Source organism: Rhinoderma darwinii, chromosome 5 (assembly GCF_050947455.1).
Source record: "Rhinoderma darwinii isolate aRhiDar2 chromosome 5, aRhiDar2.hap1, whole genome shotgun sequence".
Lineage (NCBI taxonomy): Eukaryota > Metazoa > Chordata > Amphibia > Anura > Rhinodermatidae > Rhinoderma > Rhinoderma darwinii.
This window is the reverse complement of record NC_134691.1, coordinates 312,350,956-312,371,836: the sequence shown is the minus strand read 5'-3', so window position 1 is coordinate 312,371,836 and position 20,881 is coordinate 312,350,956. Positions and strand designations below refer to the sequence as shown.

At 40.9% G+C, this 20,881-nt stretch overlaps 1 protein-coding gene across 15 annotated transcripts in view; it reads right to left on the bottom strand.

Moving 5' to 3' along the window:
* Positions 1 to 20,881, bottom strand: part of PARD3 (par-3 family cell polarity regulator) — a 527,506-nt gene that overhangs the window by 273,332 nt on the left and 233,293 nt on the right. For all 15 annotated transcript variants that reach the window (XM_075827466.1, XM_075827455.1, XM_075827461.1 and 12 more), the window contains 2 exons: positions 6,365 to 6,453; positions 4,315 to 4,398 (listed from right to left, as the gene is read on the bottom strand). In XM_075827466.1, coding sequence (XP_075683581.1) covers positions 4,315 to 4,398; positions 6,365 to 6,453 — 173 coding nt within the window. The remainder of the gene's footprint in view (positions 1 to 4,314; positions 4,399 to 6,364; positions 6,454 to 20,881) is intronic.

Here is a 20,881-nt window from a genome sequence, read left to right as displayed (position 1 = left end):
GCGGTGTGATCTGAGTGTTTATGTGTATAGCTCATCTGCAGAAATCCAAATGAATACATTTAAGCTACAATTTAATGCAGAAACAAACACAGGTAATGGCGCTGGTAAAATCTGCACTTAATATTGTGTTTTTTGCTGCGTTTTTAGGTGCAGATTTTACATTTTGATGCGGAAACAGGTGCAGATTTTATGCTGCGGTTTTTAATGCATACTTTTATAAACTTGTCAGATATCATTTTAAGATGGAAGCACAAGATAAATTGACATGCTGTGGAGTTTAGAATTTGCATCGCAGGTCAATTTACGTGCAGAAAATTTCTGCAACATGTAGACGAGATTACTTGGAATCTCATTTACTTTGTTGGTACAGTATTACGCTGCATATTTGCCACAGGAAAATCTGTGTGGCAAATCCGCACGTAATACACATGTGGCCTAAAAACGCCGTTTACTACAGCCATTACAAGGGGCAACACAGGGTAAATACTCGATATAGACAAGATTTAGATCAGCTATGTTTCATTTAAACATCCAAACCCTTTATCACTACCCCCCGATAGGTCATCAGCACTCTCTGGTCTAAGACATATATCTCCTGTCTGAGCTCCGCATTGTGCCATTACTGTGTTATTCTTCCTGGAAATGTTGGCTACATTCACAAATGGGTTGTACCATTCCCCTTGTCAGAGGGACATGTCCCTAAACACCCTATTGCCAAGGGGAACGGTAACACCCAGTTGTCAAATTATTCATACATTTCCAGGAGGAAGAACAGAGCAATGGCACAATGCAGAGTTCTAAGAAAAGATACTCTAGAATGGTTATTTCATCGAAAATACAAGTATTTCCCTACAACTGACATGTTAGGAGAGGTGGCAGGTCCTGTTTAAGATGCACTATCATTGACGTATAGGATTATATGAGCGTATAAATTGACACCTTCCCAAAATATTCGAAGGGGAAATCTACCATTCTAGACATCAGTAAAGAAGTGTGGAATATATTACTGCACATCAGGCGGATAGAACATTCAGAAGTATGAGCGTCAACACCCCAGTCAGGGCTTTAATGGACTTTTTGCTTTCTCCCAAAAATGACCTAGCAGGAAACTAGTAGAAAACGTCAAGAATCCCCTGACAGTTTTGACAATTGCCGCTGTTTTGATAAAACACAGAAAATCAGAACGTTTCATACGCGTTAATTTAACCTTTTATGATATTTCAACAACATTTTCTTCTAACCTGAACTGAAGTTTCCCTAATGAAATTTTACAAAGGTTGAAAGAGCGCACAAATTTGGCTGCCTTCCCCTGCCTTCCCCACGAGTGTTTTGATCTAACTTTACTAATCAGATTTGGTTCTCAAGTTACAGATAAACTTACCTTAACGCGAGCTGCAGACGAGCCCCTGAGTTATGCACAGGAAGACTTTAGAGGAATAACAACTATTTATCAAGACTAAAAAGCGCACGATTAGAGCCTTTAATATAAATGTCATTTGCCTTTAATCAACTCTAAACAGAATAGCGGACAGAAAAGTTCACTGCAATGTTATGTCTTTAAATGGAAATTTATGAGTGTAATTTTACTTAATATGTACATACATCTTCCTGCTCAACACATACGGCAACACAGCCGACGTACATGACTTCAGCAGGAAGATATATGTAACCAATAATCCACCTGCGAGTTGTTCTTGATATATGGACACTTTAGACTTGATCTATCTGTTGAAAATCTGGATTATAACCATGGAACAGACTATAAATTAGTGATGACGCTAAATGAAGTCAAATTGCTTATGGATATAGAAGAATCAAACTCTTATTTATGGCCAAATTACTCTATGCAATTCTATTGCATATGGCAGATTTAATGTTAATATATAAAACATTTAAAGGGTTATTCCCCATTACAGAAAGTGATGGCATATCGCTAGGATATGTGATGAGTTTCTAATTGGTGGAGGTCCGACTGCCTGACCCCATCTATACTTCAAGTGTAACTAAACTTTAAAAAGAGTTTGACACATTATAGTGACATGTCAGAAATTGGTAAAAAGAAGCAGAACGACGCTCACGTGATTGCTGTGCTGCTTCTTTTCTGATGGTCTTTCCTCGGAAAGCCCCTTAGCGTTTTTCTATCTGCACAGCGGGGCTCCCGGCCACCTTCAGTGCAGTATTCTGCACACACCTCCATTCAAGTAAAATGGGTTGAGGTGAAGTTCCCTGTACAACTTTAAGACCGAGTTGACATGTAGCGTAAATACTGCAGAGTTTCCGCAACCGATTTTGTTTGGAAAATCCGCAGCATAATAAAGTAGCAGCAGAGTGGATGAGAGTTGAACAAATCTCATCCACATGCTGCGTAAATAATAAACGGAAAAAAAACCGCTTAGAAATTTACCTGCAGCGGTCACATGGGATGAAACGTCATCTCAGGAGGCTGGGCTACAGGATGGCAGGGGGATGCATCCCCATGGCTACGGGTAAGTATGAAACTTTTTTTACCTGCCGTTTTCCGCAACGGACATTCCGCCCGAAAAACTGCAGCACAATTTGTTGCAGTTTTTCGTCCGGAATTCCCAGAGGCGACCAGGGCAGATACGCTGTGTGCTTTTACGCAGCATATCCACCCTGTGTGAATATATCCTATAAAAGGACACTGCACTAAAGCAGCTGTACGACCTCTTCAATCTTAGGATCGGTGGGGATGCCGGCAGTCGGAAACCTCACCGTTCAGAAAGTGATGGCATGTCCTAGAAATATGCAATCACTTTCTGTGATGGGAATAACCCTTTAACTACTAATAACTAAAAGAAACGTTTTTGTGTACTCCCTGCAAATACTTTTCAAGGCTGACCAAACTAAGTAACCGGCAAGCCACGGCATAACTAGGGAGATTTTTCATTCATGGCTCTAAGGGACATGAGTGACAACGGCTCGGGGAGCTGCAATGACAGATATATTCGTTGTCACACAGTTTAGTTAGACGCAGATATAAAAGTAGTAGATTCATATGTCTAACAACAACAGCTTATATTTACTTGTGCTTTATATTGTATAGTGGCTCTCTTCGCAGTAATGCTGCAATGGATGATGGATTAGCAAAGCAAAAAATGTTCTCTCCAAATACAATAAAATAATTATGATTGACAAGCAGTATACATCTGTAGAGCAAACTAGATTCTTTTACGGCTCTAAGGAATGTAAACACTTGACCTTTACTAAGGTTTCTTGATAAAAAGCAAAAAATGTGGTGCCTTATGATAGATGTTAGAAAGGTGTATCAAAAAAGACCATAAAGTATAAAGGAAAGACTGAAACTTCTCCTCTCTTTTTTTTACTTGCTCCTGTGTTCGAATCAAGAAACTTCTTCAAAAACCACATGTGTGATCCCAGCCTAAAAGTTACATCCCAGAAAACGCATCACTAGATTAAGCTATGTGCAAACAGAAAAGAACGCAGGGAGATTTTGGCTCTAAAGTCAGCAGTATGCGGCTTTTATTCTAGTATTCACCTTATTTATGCTTCAGAATAACAGTTATCTAAAAAAACAAAAACTATTTTCACAATGGTGGTATTGTTTTAAAGGGTAACTAAACTTTAAGAAAACTTCTCACATGTCAAAAGTTTTAATCGGTGGGAGTCTGAGCACCGAGACACCCAACGATCACTAAAACGAAGCAGTAGAAGCGCTCAGGTGAGAACTGGGCCGCTTGGTCTCTGATTCTCGGAAAGCTCAAGTAACTGTGTACGGACTCAATAGAAAGTCTATAAGCCAGAACACCAACTGCTCGGTTTTCCGGAAAAAAAAAGCCCATCAGAAACGAAGCGGCTCAGCGCTCACCTGAGCTCTTCGTTTTAGTGATCGGTGGGGGTCTTAGTGTTGGGACTGCCACCGATCAAAACTTCTGACAGGTCACTATGACACGTCAGAAGTTTTCTGAAAGTTTAGTTACCCTTTAGTCTTCCAATTTTTGTTGTAATACAAATCAGAATGCACCAGCAGGGTGATCTTGTGCTTCTACACAACAACCGATCTGAACAAACAGATCATCAATTTTCAAATCAATTGGAAAGCAAAGACAATACACAATGTTTTATAACTGTAATATAAAAACTCTTTGTGCCATCTTTATACACGTGTATTTGTTCCCCAACCTGGAAATGCCTAATCTAGTATGTTCTTAATTACCTAAAATTGCCTTCTAAACAGAGCAAAAGATCTTTTTAAGAAACCATAACCTGTAATGATTATAATATAATGTGTATTATACTGACAAGTCTCTAAACTTGAGCCACCGTAAACATTACCTTCCGCCTCGGGCACTGTAAGGCACTACATGGATCCCTAGAGGTCCACCATCATTGGAGACTTCGACCAGCTTCACCATGTCACTGTAATACAGATGAATGAAAAATCATGATCACAAAACAACCATTAAGGGTCTCAGCAGTCAGGGGGCCGCAATACATCACAATAGTGGCCCCCATGTGTACACACACAAGCACACACTGTAAAGAATTGTAAGATGAAAAAAAAAAATACATACCTCAAGATAAGCCTGATGGCAAGGAAGAAGAGGAACAATGTGAAGACGCGAATAACATGGACACCAAGTCACAGACGAACGTATGAAATAATGCTACAAAGCAGATGTTACGTAGGAAATGTGCATGATGCTCAGCTTGTAAGACTGAATACAAGACTTAGAAATATCATCATCTATTTCTGGTGCTGCCAAGGACATCAAGACCGAAACAGACCCGTCTTAGGGCTCTTCACATCAGCGTTCGTTCCTGTCAGAGGAACCGATGAACAGATAGCCAAATAGAAACGATCGCTTCCGTTTGCATTACCATGTATTTCAATGGTAATGGTTCAGTTTCAGTTTGTTTACGTTCCGTAAAGTTCCAGTTTTTTCCACGGAAACAATAGCGCAGTCACCAGCACTATTGTTTCAGTGAAAAAATTGATACTTTACGGAACGGAAACAAACTGAAACATTACCATTGAAATAGATGGTAATGCAAACGGAAGTGATCGTTTCCGTTCATCGGTTCCTCTGACGAAACGGTTGAACGGAACCTGAACGAACGCTGATGTGAACAGACTCTTACTAACGTGATATTAAATTAAATATTTTATACAATCGCTAATGCTGAATAACAGGTCATGTATAATTTATACGGGACATTTAAGGTATGGTCACACTTGGCAGGTCTTTTGCTAAATTTTCTGCGATTGTCCGATTCGTCTGAACGGGACTTGTGGACATCCATTTCCATGCTGCAGAAACAACCTTATTCAGATGTAAGGAATTCATTTTTTAGTCACAGAAATTTCTGTAACATATTAGCCGCGTGTGTACATATATTTCGGTTGCTTATGTGGTAATATCTGCCACAGAATATTTAAAAGGATGTGGTGAATATAATTAATTTCCCACAACTTTAAAGAGGACCCGCCGGCTCTCCTGACATGTATCTTTTAACAAATACTTGTTTTCCTCATAAAACAAGAATTATGAAACATCTTCTTTTTTTTTTTTTAATTCTGCTATTTATGCCATTCCTTCATTATTCCTCCTGACAATGTTTTAATAAATCAACTACTGGCGGTAACGCTACCCTTTTTATTAGGGTGTGTCCCTCCACAGTCTGATACGGTCAACACCAATTGGACAGTTTCAGACTGTGGAAGGTAATAGTAATGGTAATACATTTCCAGGAGCAACAACAAGAGGAATGGCACAATGTAGAGCTCTAGGAAAAAGATGCTCCAGCATTAATATTTAATGGGGAATGCAAGTATTTACTAAATAAAACCGTGAGGAGAGCTGACAGCTCCTGTAACTGGAGGAGATTGTGCCCAGCCGGTTGTGAATCCCCTCTGTTTGTTGGCAGATTCTTGCTGTAACGTCTCTTACTATAGTTAACTGTCCCAATATATTTTACGGATAGCAACATGTGCATTATTAAATAAAACTGTTTTATAAACTGTCTTCTGATGCACTCATGCGGTTTTTCTAGGGTAAGATTGATACTTGGCTGCTACCATATTTTAATAGCCATGGGAATGTCCAACTCCAAAGCCAATCAAGGCACACGAAAATCCAAAAAAGCAAATTAATGTAACAACTTCTATGATATGTGCGCAGATTGCTTGTCAGGTTTAATTAGAAACTTGTGATGAATCTCCTACAACCTGATCTTTATTAATTAGGTGAGGCTCGTCTTAGGACTGCAAATTGAAAACCAGCAAAACAGCAAGAACTACATAGAACTGCTACTATTTTATTACTACTATGTGTTTGATGAATACTGAATAGAGGTGCAGAGTAGAACGAGCTGTAACACTCACTCAAGGGAGAAGCTGGATGTTCGTTCCAAGCCGGTGTCTGCATGACCAACAGGCTCCACCCGACTGTTCTCCTCGCCATCATCCTCATCCTGAAACAGAAGCAACATATGTTTAAATGTGGGTTTAAGGGCTTTCCCGGTTCATTTAGAGTAAGAGACGAGATAACGAATGAGTGATGTCAACTGTATATCTGATGCTAAAACCATCAATCAGCACAATCTCCAGGAATATTTCACCTAAGCACAAAAGTTAAAAAAGAAAAAGTAATCAGCAACAAACAATAACGAGTAATGTTTACACACAGATCAGATATACCTTTCATCCCAGGGTAAAATAAAGGCAACCAACGCCGCTCCTGCTAATTTTTTGGCCTGCACCTTTTTTTCATAAATTGGATAACTCTTAGGGCTTTTTCAGATGAATTTGGGGAAACTCTGACATGAAAAACTTCAGTTTTTCACGTTCGTTGCTCCCGTGCGGGTTCCGTTTTCACAGATCCCCATAGACTTGGGTCTATGGAGGGATCCGTGAAAACGGAACAAAATAGGACATGTTCTATTTTTCAACGGACCCTTCACACGGTCCATTGATACAATGGCCGTGTGAACAGCCCCATTGAAATATATGCGTCCGTGTGATAGCCGTTGCTTTAACGGCCGTCACACGGACATATTCTATGTTTGTCTTAGGGCCTTAGGCCATGACAATTATGACTACAGTTGTGCAATCATAGCCAGAGACAGGTCGCACAGCTTAAAGAGGCTCTGTCACCAGATTTTGCAACCCCTATCTCCTATTGCAGCAGATCAGCGCTGCAATGTAGATAAGAGTAACGTTTTTTTTTTTTTAAAAAACGAGCATTTTTGGCCAAGTTATGACCATTTTTATATTTATGCAAATGAGGCTTTCTAGAGTACAAGTGGGCGTGTTTAAAGTAAAAGTACAACTGGGCGTGTATTATGTGCGTACATCGGGGCGTTTTTACTTCTTTTACTAGCTGGGCGTTGTGAATGTGAGTGTATGATGCTGACGAATCAGCATCATCCACTTCTCCTCGTTAACACCCAGCTTCTGGCAGTGCAGACACAGCCGTGTTCTCGAGAGATCACGCTGTGACGTCACTCACTTCCTGCCCCAGGTCCTGCATCGTGTCGGACGAGCGAGGACACATCGGCACCAGAGGCTACAGTTGATTCTGCAGCAGCATCAGCGTTTGCAGGTAAGTAGCTACATCGACTTACCTGCAAACGCCGATGATGCTGCAGAATCAAATGTAGCCTCTGGTGCCGATGTGTCCTCGCTCGTCCGACACGATGCAGGACCTGGGGCAGGAAGTGAGTGACGTCACAGCGTGATCTCTCGAGAACACGCTGTGTGTCTGTGCACTGCCAGAAGCTGGGTGTTAACGAAGAGAAGTGGATGATGCCGATTCGTCAGCATCATACACTCCCATTCACAACGCCCAGCTAGTAAAAGAAGTAAAAACGCCCAGATGTACGCACATAATACACGCCCAGTTGTACTTTTACTTTAAACACGCCCAGTTGTACTTTAGAAAGACTCATTTGCATAAATATAAAAATGGTCATAACTTGGCCAAAAATGCTCGTTTAAAAAAAAACAAAAACGTTACTCTTATCTACATTGCAGCGCCGATCTGCTGCAATGGGAGATAGGGGTTGCAAAATCTGGTGACAGAGCCTCTTTAAATTATGTGCGTGTTGTGAATGTAGTCGGGCTCCGATATAAGTAAATGATACAGGTTGTACGACTGCCTCGATTCCCATTCACACCCGTACAACTCAATCTATTATTACAGACACAGCTATTGTGTAAGGTCATTCTCTAGTACAGTGCTCTTAAACCTGTGGTTCTCCAGCTATTCATAAAACCATAACTCTACAGCCAAGAAGCCATAGGTTGCAGACCTTATCACTACACCAATCAGCCATGGTGAGGTGAATAAAATTGCATTATCTCGTTACAATGGGGCCTGTCAAAGGGAGGGTGCAGCAAATATACAGACAGTTCTTGAAATTGATGTGTTGGAAGCAGAAAAATTGGGCAAGTCTAAATCTAAGCGACTTCGACAAGAGCAAATTGTGAGCGCTAGAAGGCCGCATCAGAGAATCTCCAAAACGGCAGGTCTTGTGGGGTCTTCACAGTTTTCAGTGATTAATCCCGACCAAAAGTGGTCCAAGGAAGGACATCCAGTGACAGGGTCATGGGTGCTCAAGGCTCATTTATGCGAATGGACAGCCAAGGCTAGCCTGTCTGGTCTGATCCCAAAGAAGAGCTGCTGTAGCACAAATTGAAAAAAAAAGGTAATGCGGACTATAATAGAAAGGTGTCAGAACACACAGTGCATCGCAGATTGCTGCATTTGAGGCTTTGTAGCCGCAGACCAGTCAGATTGCCTATGCGGACTCGTGATCACCGCCCAAAGCACCTATAATGGGCACATGAAAATCAGAACTGGACCACGGAGCAATTCAAGAAGGTGGTCTTGTCTGATAAATCACGTCTTCTTTGACATCATCCAGATGATCAGGTGCATGTGTCTCACTGAGATGTGTAAGAGATGGAATCAGGATGCATTATGGGAAGAAGCTAGCGGAGGCAATGTGATGCTCTGGGCAATGTTCTGCTGGGGAACCTTGGGACCTGGCATTGATGTGGATGTTATTCGACACATACCACCTACCTAAACATTGTTGTATACCAAAGTACACTCCTTCATGGCAAGGGCATTCCTTAATGGCAGCAGCTACTTTCAGCAAAATAATGTGCCCTGCCACACTGCAAAAATTGTTCAGGAATGGTTTGAGGAACACGACAGAGTTCAAATTCCCAGATCCCAATCCGATTGAGAATCTGTAGGACATGCTGTAAGAATCAAACCACGGAGGCCCGACCTTGCAATTTATAGGACTTAAAGGTTCTGCTGCTAACATCTTGGTGCCAAATACCAGTTCCATTATAAACAGAAGCCATGTCTCCAGTGTGAACAGAGCTTTAATCTACTGGTATATTGACTGGTATGAGTAAGGTGACCAATGTTTACAAAATGCAGAATAACTATAATGCATCAAGTCAACTACCTCCAGAGTTAGGCTGGGTCCACACCAGTCAGATTTGGTGCGGATAGTTATCGGACTATAAATCTGCAGGAAAACCACTGTGGCAAATCAGCACCAAATCGTGTGAAAGTCCATTTGGGGAAAAAAAAAAAAAAGTACAATCACCTTACCAATCTTCGGGTGCTCTCGTGGTTCCCTGGTCCTCCGGACCTGTTCATCCTGCTCCAGGGATGACCTGTTAGCATGTGACCACATGTTTAGACGACAGGTCATCCCTGGAAGTCAGTAAACAGAGTGGCGGGGGACCTGGGGGAGCATCACTATAGAAGTGGCATGGGATTGGTAAGGTAAGTGTATTTCTTTATTTTTTAATTTATTATTATTTTTTCAACAAAATGTACACTTCTGGATTTTGTTGAAACTGAACAGCAATATCCGCAACACTAGGATATGCTTGCAGATTTTATCTTCCACAATTCAATGGAAAAAAATCTACAACAAACCCGTGCAGATTTAAAAACGGAACCATGGCCAGTGGCTGACCATTGTTAAAATCTTATCCACACTTGATTGCTACTGTACTCCACTGCAAATTTTCGGTCTGCAAATCTGTCCGGATAATCTGCAGCATTTGCCCCATCCCGTGTGGACTTAACTGACCTACGAAGTTGAGAACTCTTAACCTAAACTTACAGCAGGATTTTGTGTCCTCTACAGATGAAAGCATCAATTATGAGCTGCTATTATGGAGTGTAAACAAGATCACAGCGCTTCCCTCTCCTGGCACCATGCAGGGCACAGCGAAACACTTCATCAACGCAATTAAAATGTGCACCATTACAGAAAAATGAGGAAAATAAAGCTCAGTTTATGATGTAATACTTATTTTTTTTTTTGCTTTTTTAGAACACAAAAATAATTAAGAATTGATGTCCCTCATTACTCATGTGACTAAACTGAATTCTGCATGGAAGTAACAGCAAGGTTTCTAAACAGATTTAAGAATCTTAGAGCAACCGTATCAATCAAGAAAATGGTAAGTAAAGGGTTTTTCACTCGGCCGAAACAAAATATTAAAGTATTAAGAATCTACCAGGGCACAGCACAAGCAGAGTGTAATGTTATACTGACATTTCCTCGGAGAGCTTGAAAAACAAGTACGTCTGGATGTGTTCAGCTTCTGTCTGTGGATTTACACTGTGCCTTGGATACCAGCTCTCTGCGTGAATCCGGGCCGCTTGAAGATTGATGGTCTTGTGTTTTGAAAGCCTCTAATATATACTTCTTTCACATCTATCTCTCCTAAGCACCAGCCAAGTAATGCATTTTAAAGGTTAACCAGCGTCAAACAACCGTATGAATGTAAACAAGCAGTCTAAATAGGTTAGTTTTTGGCTGCGGTAAATTGCAATTCTAGTTGCTGCTGGGGATGACTGTAATTGTGTGTTTAAAACGCATTAGGGGGCAATGAGCGTGCACAAAATGTTACAGCTTTCATTTCCTTTGCCATTTTAAAGACATATTAACTGAAGACCAAGACAGATGCTTCCTAAATGTGAAAAATATAAATGCATAAATACCTGTGAAAAGTGATGTCCTTACTATACAAGAAGCACTACATAATAATTGTATTCAGCTATTTACACACAAACTGAGAATAATAATAATATTTATGTGGCAGGAAATTTTATACAATTCCATGTAAAATAAAATTACAATAAGCTAAATACAAGTTGTTCAGCTAAATAAATAAATGACAATAATATAAATAAGATGATGGCCATTTGCTATATTGGTATATTTATATTTTCTGGGGCTGGTAAACCCGTACATAGTGAAGCGAGTAACGTCAATGATAACCTGGGGAGGTGAACTGTGCATTAATGTGTGGAGAACGTGGCATATTGGACACGTATAGACTACACGATCCGTGGCAGAATTCGGAGGCTGACAATCGGATTTCTGCCGTGGTTGAAAAGTTGGATGTGCCGCTGATCCGCACGGGGATTAAATGCTTTCAGTGTAGCTAATCCACAGTTGTTTTTTTTTTAGTGTAGAATCATGGGGAAATAAGTTGTTTGCTACTTACAGTAGTCTCCCAGATCTTTTCTTCTGCAAGGCAGAACAGATTGCACAACACAAATTTGCACAGATCTTTTTCCGCTGCTTGTGAACGGGGGTTACAAAAGCCTCATTCACATGCCTTGAATGTGGATTGTTAGCTGACCTAATGCGGATTTCAGCACAGAAGCTGCTCCGAAATAAGTGTAAAATCCTGAACATGTGTACAGGGCCTAAAGATGTGTTATGCGATCACTGGCAATCTTGGTTTTGAGCTGGCAAAGTACAGCAAATATACGAAACCACGCTACAAGTCCAGCATAAGTAATTCAAAAGCTCCAAAAAAAAAGCTCCAAAAAAAAAAAAAAAAAAAAGGTTAGTCCCAGGCAATATGAGCGTGGCAATTTAAAGCTCCATTATATTAATTTCTATTTTCTGAATAATTTTTTTTCATGACAGCACAAAACAGAAGACAACACTTCGAGAAGGACTGTCCCTGTTGCAGTAATAATGATGAAGACCGCTACTTGCAGGATACATGTCCCCTGCCACGCCAGGGATTTCTGGTGCGTCGTTGCATCAAATGACAAGAAAGGCTGTAAAGAAAGCTTAAACCTACATAAAATAACAGCACGCTATAACCCTCTGTTCTTCCCATGGAACCAATTCAGACAACTGTCTACACTGGAAATAAACTGAAAGGAGTAACTGAGGACACCGTTTTATATTCTTCTCCAAGAAGTTTGTACCCAATCTTTAATAGAACAACTGTATTTTTAACCTTAGGGAGACCTTAATTAACTAAGTATTGACAAAGCAGGCATATAAAGCTGTAGCCCAAGGAGCATAATAATTAATGGGCTTGTGGTAACTACTTTATTATTGCCAAAAGATAAGGACTTCCAGCTGTTATCAAGTTTTTCTGAGTATTATTAATCCTTCGAGAATAGTCCCTTGAGCAGGTATCTGAATATGTATACGGACAGCCAGAGTCAGAAAACCTAGGCTATAAATCCATAATACACTGCAGAACTCTGCAAATGAATGATTGTACTATCTCAACAGTAAAGAAGTGTAAGTGCTCAGACAAATGTAATGATTATTTTCCATTTCCGAAAAGAATATGCTTTTCGACTATGTTCAGAATTTCATCTAATTCAATACCAAGGTCCTTGTAAGGGTCTACAATACACTAGAAGAAACAGAGGATAAAGAATCACAGAAGAGAAACCTCTTAACAATAAAAGGGGTATTCCCATCTTAGTTATTTATGGCATATCCACAGGATAAGCCTTAGAGTGTAACCACACTTTCATGAAACTTTTGATATGTCAAGACCTATCAAAAGTTTGGATCGGTGCGGGTCCGAGTGAGGAGGACCCCCCCCCCAACGTTGCTGAAACGAAGGTGCAGAAGCGCTCATGGTCAGGCTGAAGACAGGTCATATAGATGTTCTATGTAAGCAGTCTTCAGCTTGACAGGAAACGACACTTCTGCACCTTTGTTTCAGCAACTGTGGGGGTCTCAGAAGCTAGACACCCACCGATCCAAACTTTTGATGTCTTTGACTTATCAAAAGTTTGATGAAAGTGTAGTTCCTATTTAAATGTTTGATTTCCCAACCGGGAACCGCACCTATCTCCCGAATGGGGGTCCCCTGATCCTCTGGCGCCACATCCAGGTGGAATATCAATGGAGAGGTGGCCTGGGAATTACAAAAGGAGCCGAGCTCGCTGTGCTATGCTGTTTCTGTAACTCCCACGGATACAGCCAAGTACATTTACTTATAATGAGACTTGTCCCAAATTTTAAGCTTATAGGACCATATAAGTTTGCTAAAAGAACCCCGCTACTTGCAGATACAAGGTGTGTCCCAAAAGTAATGAGAATTATTTTTTACACTCCCCACAAAGTCTGAATGAGAAAAGTGGGAATGGAGGTAGTTGTGAGAGTATCTCAAGTATACGGCCGGACCACCTCAGTTGAGCCCGAGCCTTTTGAAGCATCGGTACGTTACAAAAGTGCACCTTTGGTCACGGACAAAATTGCAGAGAAGCATCGAACAGCATTACGCAATCAAATTTTGCATGAAACTCGGGAAAAAAAACCTTCAGAAACCTTAGAGATGCTGAAGACTATAGCCCTATAGTCCTGACTTGGCACCTTGTGACTTTTTTTGTTCCCAAAAATCAAAACTCACCTGAAAGGACACCATTTTGGTACTGTTGAAAACGTCCAGTCAGCTGCGACGAGGCCGCTGAACAACATCTCACATGAAGACTTTCAGCACTGCTACGAAGAATAGCAGTGTCGCTGGAATCAGTGTGTTCAGTCCCAGGAGACTTGTGATCGAGCCTTATTGTATGTTTTTTGAATAGAAGGATTTTATTTGAAATCATGCTCATTACTTTTGGGATGCACCTTGTATATACAAAATATGTCCATCTATCAGGAGAAAATAATGTTTTTAGGTATGTGATTCTATAAAGGGGAAGGAAGTTACAATTAAGTGGTTAAAATATGAATGCCCTCATTTCTAAGGAACTGTTGGCATAAGAACCAAATTATTTGATTGAAAGATGTAGGGGTATAATTTGCACATGTGGGTCCGAGCTGTTCCATAAATCTGCTTCACGCAGCTGACTGGCATAAAGGAAAGGAAAGATGTCTTCTAAAAACCAAAGACAACTAATAGGAAAAATAGCAGCAATGGATTGTCTTTCACAAAGGGTGATGGTGGCATGCAATTTGGCACAAAATGTACAGAGGACAATTGCAAACATTGTGGTAGGCGTGCCACGTTCTAGCAAGCAGCTGCTCTCTGTTAATGTGAAGGATGAATGCTAGAAGTCCCTCCATGTTGTCAGCCATTGTGAAATCCAGGTGCCATCTAATGTCTAGCACCAAGAGCCGAGGATTACAAGTGTGGAGCATTTGGGGAAAAAAACTGAATATAGGCTATATCACAGTTCTAAAAATGCACAATAATCAATGTACAGTTTTTTTTTTTGTTTTTTTTTCGGTGCTTTAATTTCTGAGCTCCAATCACATATAACCGTCCATAATAACCATATAATCAGCTCCATACATTTATTTTTTTACATTCACGCTTGATAAGCAGAATGGCCAGAGAACCAAATTGTAGTGTACATTGTATTTAACCATCTGCTGTATTGAACTCAATACTGACTGTCCTGGCCAAAAGGATCGTTCTTTTCAGCAGTTGCATTGAAACAGATCTACAGTATTATTATCCGGCGGCTGTAAGAGGGTCATTATAGCTAATACATGTGTAAGCCAAATTACGTCCACATCTTTGAAAGCATCAGCCATAACTAGCATAATTACCATAAAACTTTGCAGGTGACTGAGCGAATACGCGTATGAGCAGAACAACTTTTGTTCTACCACTGAACATCATGGCGATCGTCACAACAGTAAAGAGCTTACATTTAGACCGTTTAAGTTATCTAGAAACGATGGCGATCTTTCTAATTCTTGGAGGAAAGTAAAAGAAGCAAATCCGCATATAATTTAGAGGTCAGCACATAAAATCTAGGGACCTGATTCTTTTTGGGAAATAGACAACCATCAAAATAAACTAAAAGAATCCAAAACTTAATATCAAAGCTGGTATAGAATTATTTACCTAGTGCAGGGCCTGAGAGGGTGGTCCATAACACAGATTATAAGAGCACCAAAAAGACAATCCTCGTGTCATGCCCCGCCCCTTTAGGCTCTGCTCTAGACAGTGTTTAGTTTTAATGGGAGTGTTCCCTTAAAGCAACCCTCCGGTCCGGGGACAACATTTTAAATATGATGGGGTAAATTGAGTAATATTATTTGGTGCCCTCCAGTTGCCCCCCCTCTGCCGTGGATATGCTATTTTAATAACCCTCTGTGCTGTCCCAAAATGGCTGCATCGCTTCTTAGACTACAAGTCTGAGACACTCCCACAGTTCTCAGATTGGCCAGAGCTGCTCAAGTGAACAGTTCTGTCTAATCCGTGAACAGAGAGAGTGTCTTAGACTAGGTGGTCTGAGAAGCACGGTGGCCATTTTGAGACAACACTGAGGGGATCTTAAACCAGCAGATCCATGGCAGAGGGGGGCAACTGGACGGCAACAGGTAATATTACTCCGTATACCCCATCATATTTATAAATTTGTCCTGAAAACGGAAAGTTGCTTTAAAGGGAATGTGTCGCTAGAATTTTATTTTTTTTTCAGTTAAACAATTAGTATTTGAGGGATGACACCGTTTTAATTTTTTTGTAATTTTTTTTACAAGTCAGGAAATATTATAAATTGGATTCTAATTTATAACATTTCCATATGCTGGTCACTAGAGGGAGAAGGTCCCAAAATTGCAGCATGGTCACTGTGGTAAAGTAACCTCATTGATTTATGCTGCAAATTTGGGGTGGACACACTCTAGTGTCCTCACACAATTCCCCCCCCCCCCCTTCTTCTGGCTAGTGCCAGGAGACGGAGGGGTTTGAAGGTCTTCAAACCTCCTACACTGTGTGTCGCCATTTTCTGATACAGGGCTCAGCAGACGGTATCATACAAACATAATACACACATCACATACACGAACATAAATGACCTGCTCCTGCCGCCTCCGCTGGCCTCCGCTCCTTGCGCCTTCGCTTCGTTGAACATATGGCCGGAAGCCGCGGTCAGAAGTAGTCATCTTGCTGTCCGGCACCGGCTTCCGGTCCACATGAAAATGGCGCCGGATTTCGCTCTACGAATGAGCTTCGTTTTGGTCTGTGTGGGAGCGGCTCATGCACCGTTTCCACACAGACGGCGTATGCTTCTGAGAATGGAACGGCTCCCGTTTGCATTCTCTTTGTGGTTGTATGTGCCGTATTCCATCTTTGTATGTGTCGTTAATCAACACATACCGAGATGAAAAAAAAAATGGCAACATTTTTGTTTATATTTTATTAAAAGCAATATAATAATCATTTTAAAAAAAATCATGACACCTTCCCTTTAAATATTTATACATTCCTACTGGAAACTTTCACTCTCTATCCACACTAGGCATGATAGGCATAAAATAAGAAATAATATTTACTGAAGTCGTAGGATATGTTCACACGATTAACAAAATACGTCTGAAAATACGGAGCTGTTTTCAATGGAAAACAGCTCCTGATTTTCAGACTTTTTTGAGCAACTCGCGTTTTTCGCTGCCGTTTTTGGAGCGGTTTTCATTGGAGTCTATGAGAAAATGGCTCCAAAAACGTCCCACGAAGTGTCCTGCACTTTTTTTGACGAGCCGTCATTTTACTCGCCGGATTTTGACAGCGACGCGTAAAATGACAGCTCGTCTGCACAGAACATCGTAATACCCATTGCAGGCAATGGGCAGATGTTTGCCGACGTATTGGAGCCGTCTTTTCAGGCGTAATTCGAGGCGTAAAACGCCTCCATTACGCCTGAAAAGAGGTCGTGTGAACATATCTCTAAGGGTAAGGGTCATCTTTAATTAAAACAAATCTGCAGTTGTGGTAGTACAAGTGTGTGCAGTGAATGATAATCTGATGGATTATAACCGGTGCCACAAAGCAAGGCTCTTTGCTGAAAATGGGATCCCAGGACAAAGAGTACTCCTGCGTTTCCCCCGTTACATATATCAGCAAACTATGCACAGTATCTCTAATAATAAGGTAAAATTTACTGCAAATCACCAAAATTCTAGTTTCCTAGAAGCAAAGGAGACCAGTATTATAACTTAACGAAAAAGTCATTCTAAAAAACAAGAACAATAAAAAAGCAAAATAAAATAAATGAAGGGGAGCTACAGATGTCAGACCAGTATCAAGAATCTGGGCTAAATGGGTAACATTGGTGTTCCCACAGTAGTGGGTCTCGTGGTGCCTGTGGTATGGAAGTCTGTGGTTACCTATTCAGCCCAGATTGATCAAACTGGTCTGACATTTTTAACTCTGCGAGTCCCCTGATGAATCCTGCAACAAACCTGCGGATGAAACACGTCAATAGCGAAGAAGGGACATTATAGAGTAACATTAGGGTAGGGCAGGTTCCGGACAGGGTTGCCCTGGTCGTGCAGTAGCACATTATAGGTATCAGGGACACCATCATTCACCTAACTAGGGCATAGAAGGCACGGTGAATGTGTCCTCCCACCATATATATTATGGGTAGGAGTCACCTGAGTCTTTTGCTGGATTACTAGTAGGAGAGCCCCTTGTTGACCTGTACACAGTAGGAGCACATTTGGCAACACCATTCCATTATTTTTTCATATGCCTCGATGGGACTGGTTTGATATCACACCATGAGTCTAGATACTTATCAGGTGGTATAATTGACTTGAGATAGATCATTGGTTTGTGCTTCCCTTGTAAAAAAAAACATTATTTTTTTTGTTAGGCCCCGTGCACATGACCGTAAAAATCGTCCCATTCGCTTCTGTTGACCACAGACACCTTACAATATATTTACGGGAAGGTGTCCGGGCCGTAGAAGTGTACCGCAAAAGATAGAGCATGTCCGTTCTTTTGCTTTTTACGGGCCGTGCTCCGATACAAAGTATGGGAGCACGGGCCAAAAATGTGGATGGCTGTCGGCCATCATGGGCTATGATTACGGGCATGTGGCCGTGTGAATGGGGCCTTGAGTGCTTTCATATTTGCAATATTTTAAACGTAATTGTAAAAATAGCCAAGATGGGAAGTGACTAATGGCTCAGTCATTACTTTATCAGCAGTTACCATGAGAATACATGGGAGCTGCATATACCTGGGACGAACGTTACTTCAAAATTTATTTTTTTGTCAACGCTGTATGCAAGCTGAAAGGGCAAGAGAACTGAAATGTAGAGGAAGATAGGAAAAACAGGGCAGGAGATAAAACTTTCAAGCATAGAAGTGGATTTAGCAATGCACTGGAGAGAAGTAGGCTTCAAAGCATGCAGGGCTGGGAGGTCATGATGTGAAAGTGAAGTGAGAGCAGCATTATATGGGGATGGAAGAGTGACAGAAAACGCTCAGATAGAGGAATATGATTGAACCAGCTCCCTGCAGTGAACACATCCTGAGATGTAAGAGACATACCGTCAGATCTGACGATTAAGGTAGACAGAAAGGTTGGAAAGTTCTAGGTCATCTATGAAGAAATCCCAAACACCTCTACTGGCAAGAAATAGGTCTAAAAAAATCATTGCTGTCAGTACAGAGACAACACAAAGTCGTAAAAAAAACTCTAAAACGACAAAAATAAAAATATATATAAAAATTCTACAAGACACATTATGCGTTTACATGAAGTGACAGGTTTCGCCACATCTGCATTAACTGAACCAAACAAGATTATATTATACATCAATATGTTGCGGCTTAAGGTCAGTGGTAAACGTCAACAGTTGTTCAATAAATGTGCAAAAGTCATTACGGACACGATGGCGATCTCAGCTTAGGTATTTATGTCTAGATCTGCTGGTTTTCATAAATTGGTCTACTTACCACAACCACTTTAAAGTGGATCTGTCAGCTTAATATACCGCCCTATGTAAGGGAAGCATATTACAGCTACAAGTACATACTTCCCCTAGTAGCAATAAAATGATCGATGAAAGAACACAACGGACTCATAATTCAAACACAATGGACTCGTCTGATATGAGGGGAGCTCTTCACTTATAAAACACAGTGGACTATAACTATAAATCCATTGAGTCTTTCCAGCCATCCAATAGGCTAAGAGTATGTACCTACGACTGTTAGGGTATGTGCACACGATAGCAGGCATTTACGTCTGAAAAGACAGACTGTTTTCAGCTGCCTCGTTTCAGACGTAAATGCTCCTCCTCGCATTTTGCGAGGCTTCTCTGACAGCCGTAAATTTTGAGCTGCTCTTCATTGAGTTCAATGAAGAATGGCTCAAATTACGTCTGAAAGAAGTGTCCTGCACTTCTTTTGACGAGGCTGTATTTTTACGCGTCGTCGTTTGACAGCTGTCAAACGACGACGCGTAAATGACAGGTCGTCTGCACAGTACGTCGGCAAACCCATTCAAATGAATTGGCAGATGTTTGCCGACGTATTGTAGCCTTATTTTCAGACGTAAAACGAGGCATAATACGCCTCGTTTACGTCTGAAAAAAGGTCGTGTGAACCCTGCCTTATATACTGCCCCCACATACACGTCAGGAGATCAAATTCCTGGAGTCTTTAAGCTTAAACCACCACCAATTTCCAAGCCAAAACCCATTCAGCAATGCTCAGAGATTTTGAGAATTGTCAATCTCTGACAATATCCTAAACGCACGATCATTACATTACATTGGAGCTTTGCTTCGAATGTTGTGTCAGACATACGTTATATCAGCAGTATAAGGGCTTCGGCAATCTCTAGAGATCTGCTTTTTAGCCGCTTTTCCCCACTTACATGCACTACGACCTAGTTTCAAAGACTTTCCTATCTGGACTGTCCATGTAAAGGGACCTTAAGTGTCATATTACATGGCCCGATATGGGCACTGAAAACAAGCGCCGATCAACGAGACAGACGTTGATTGGCGCTCGTTTGCTCCTTTTACAAGAAACAATGAACGCTAATATATGGGGACGAGCGCTCGTCACTCAGATCGTTCGTCCCCATACATTTTCATCATCTCGGCACCACATCTCCCTGTTTACACAGACCATGAGGATTTTTAAAGCTGCATAAAAGGGTAGATCAGCCGATGAATGAACATTTGCTCGTTCAACGTCTGATCGTTTCCGTTTTTCGTTTGCCCGATTATTGGCCCGTGTAATAGGGATTTAAGTGTGCACTCATTTTCTTAAATGACAAACTCCTTCCCCCCCCCACTCAACTAGCACATTTAAAAAAAAAAAAAAAAAAAAAGAGGTCTAGAAATGAATTTCAAGTAGCACAGATTTGTGCATGTCGGAGGAGCATTGGTTACCTACAGTGCCTTTCAAAAGTGTTCACCCCCATTGGTGTTTTTCTGTTCTGTAAGTTCCTTGTGTATGTGTATTTCCCGCTTTGCTATGAAACCCCCTAAATAAGGTCTAAACAATTAAAGGCTATGTACACCTTTGACATTGTTGATATAAAAAAAAAAAAAATCAAATAAAATTGTGCATCAGTGTGATTGGTGCAACGTCCTAAATGTATTTTATTAAAAAAATATTTTTACTTTTAAGACACAGTTGCTTTGTATACTGTATACAGAGCAGCTGTATCTTGTACTGAATCCTGTATTTGTCAGGTCTACGGGACTGACGGGTTCAGTGTCAGCGGGTCCTGGTTGCCTCTGACTTGCAGGATCGAGCTGTTAACAATCACATCTAAGCTCATATCTTAGATGTAACAGATTACAGGTGGATCGTACG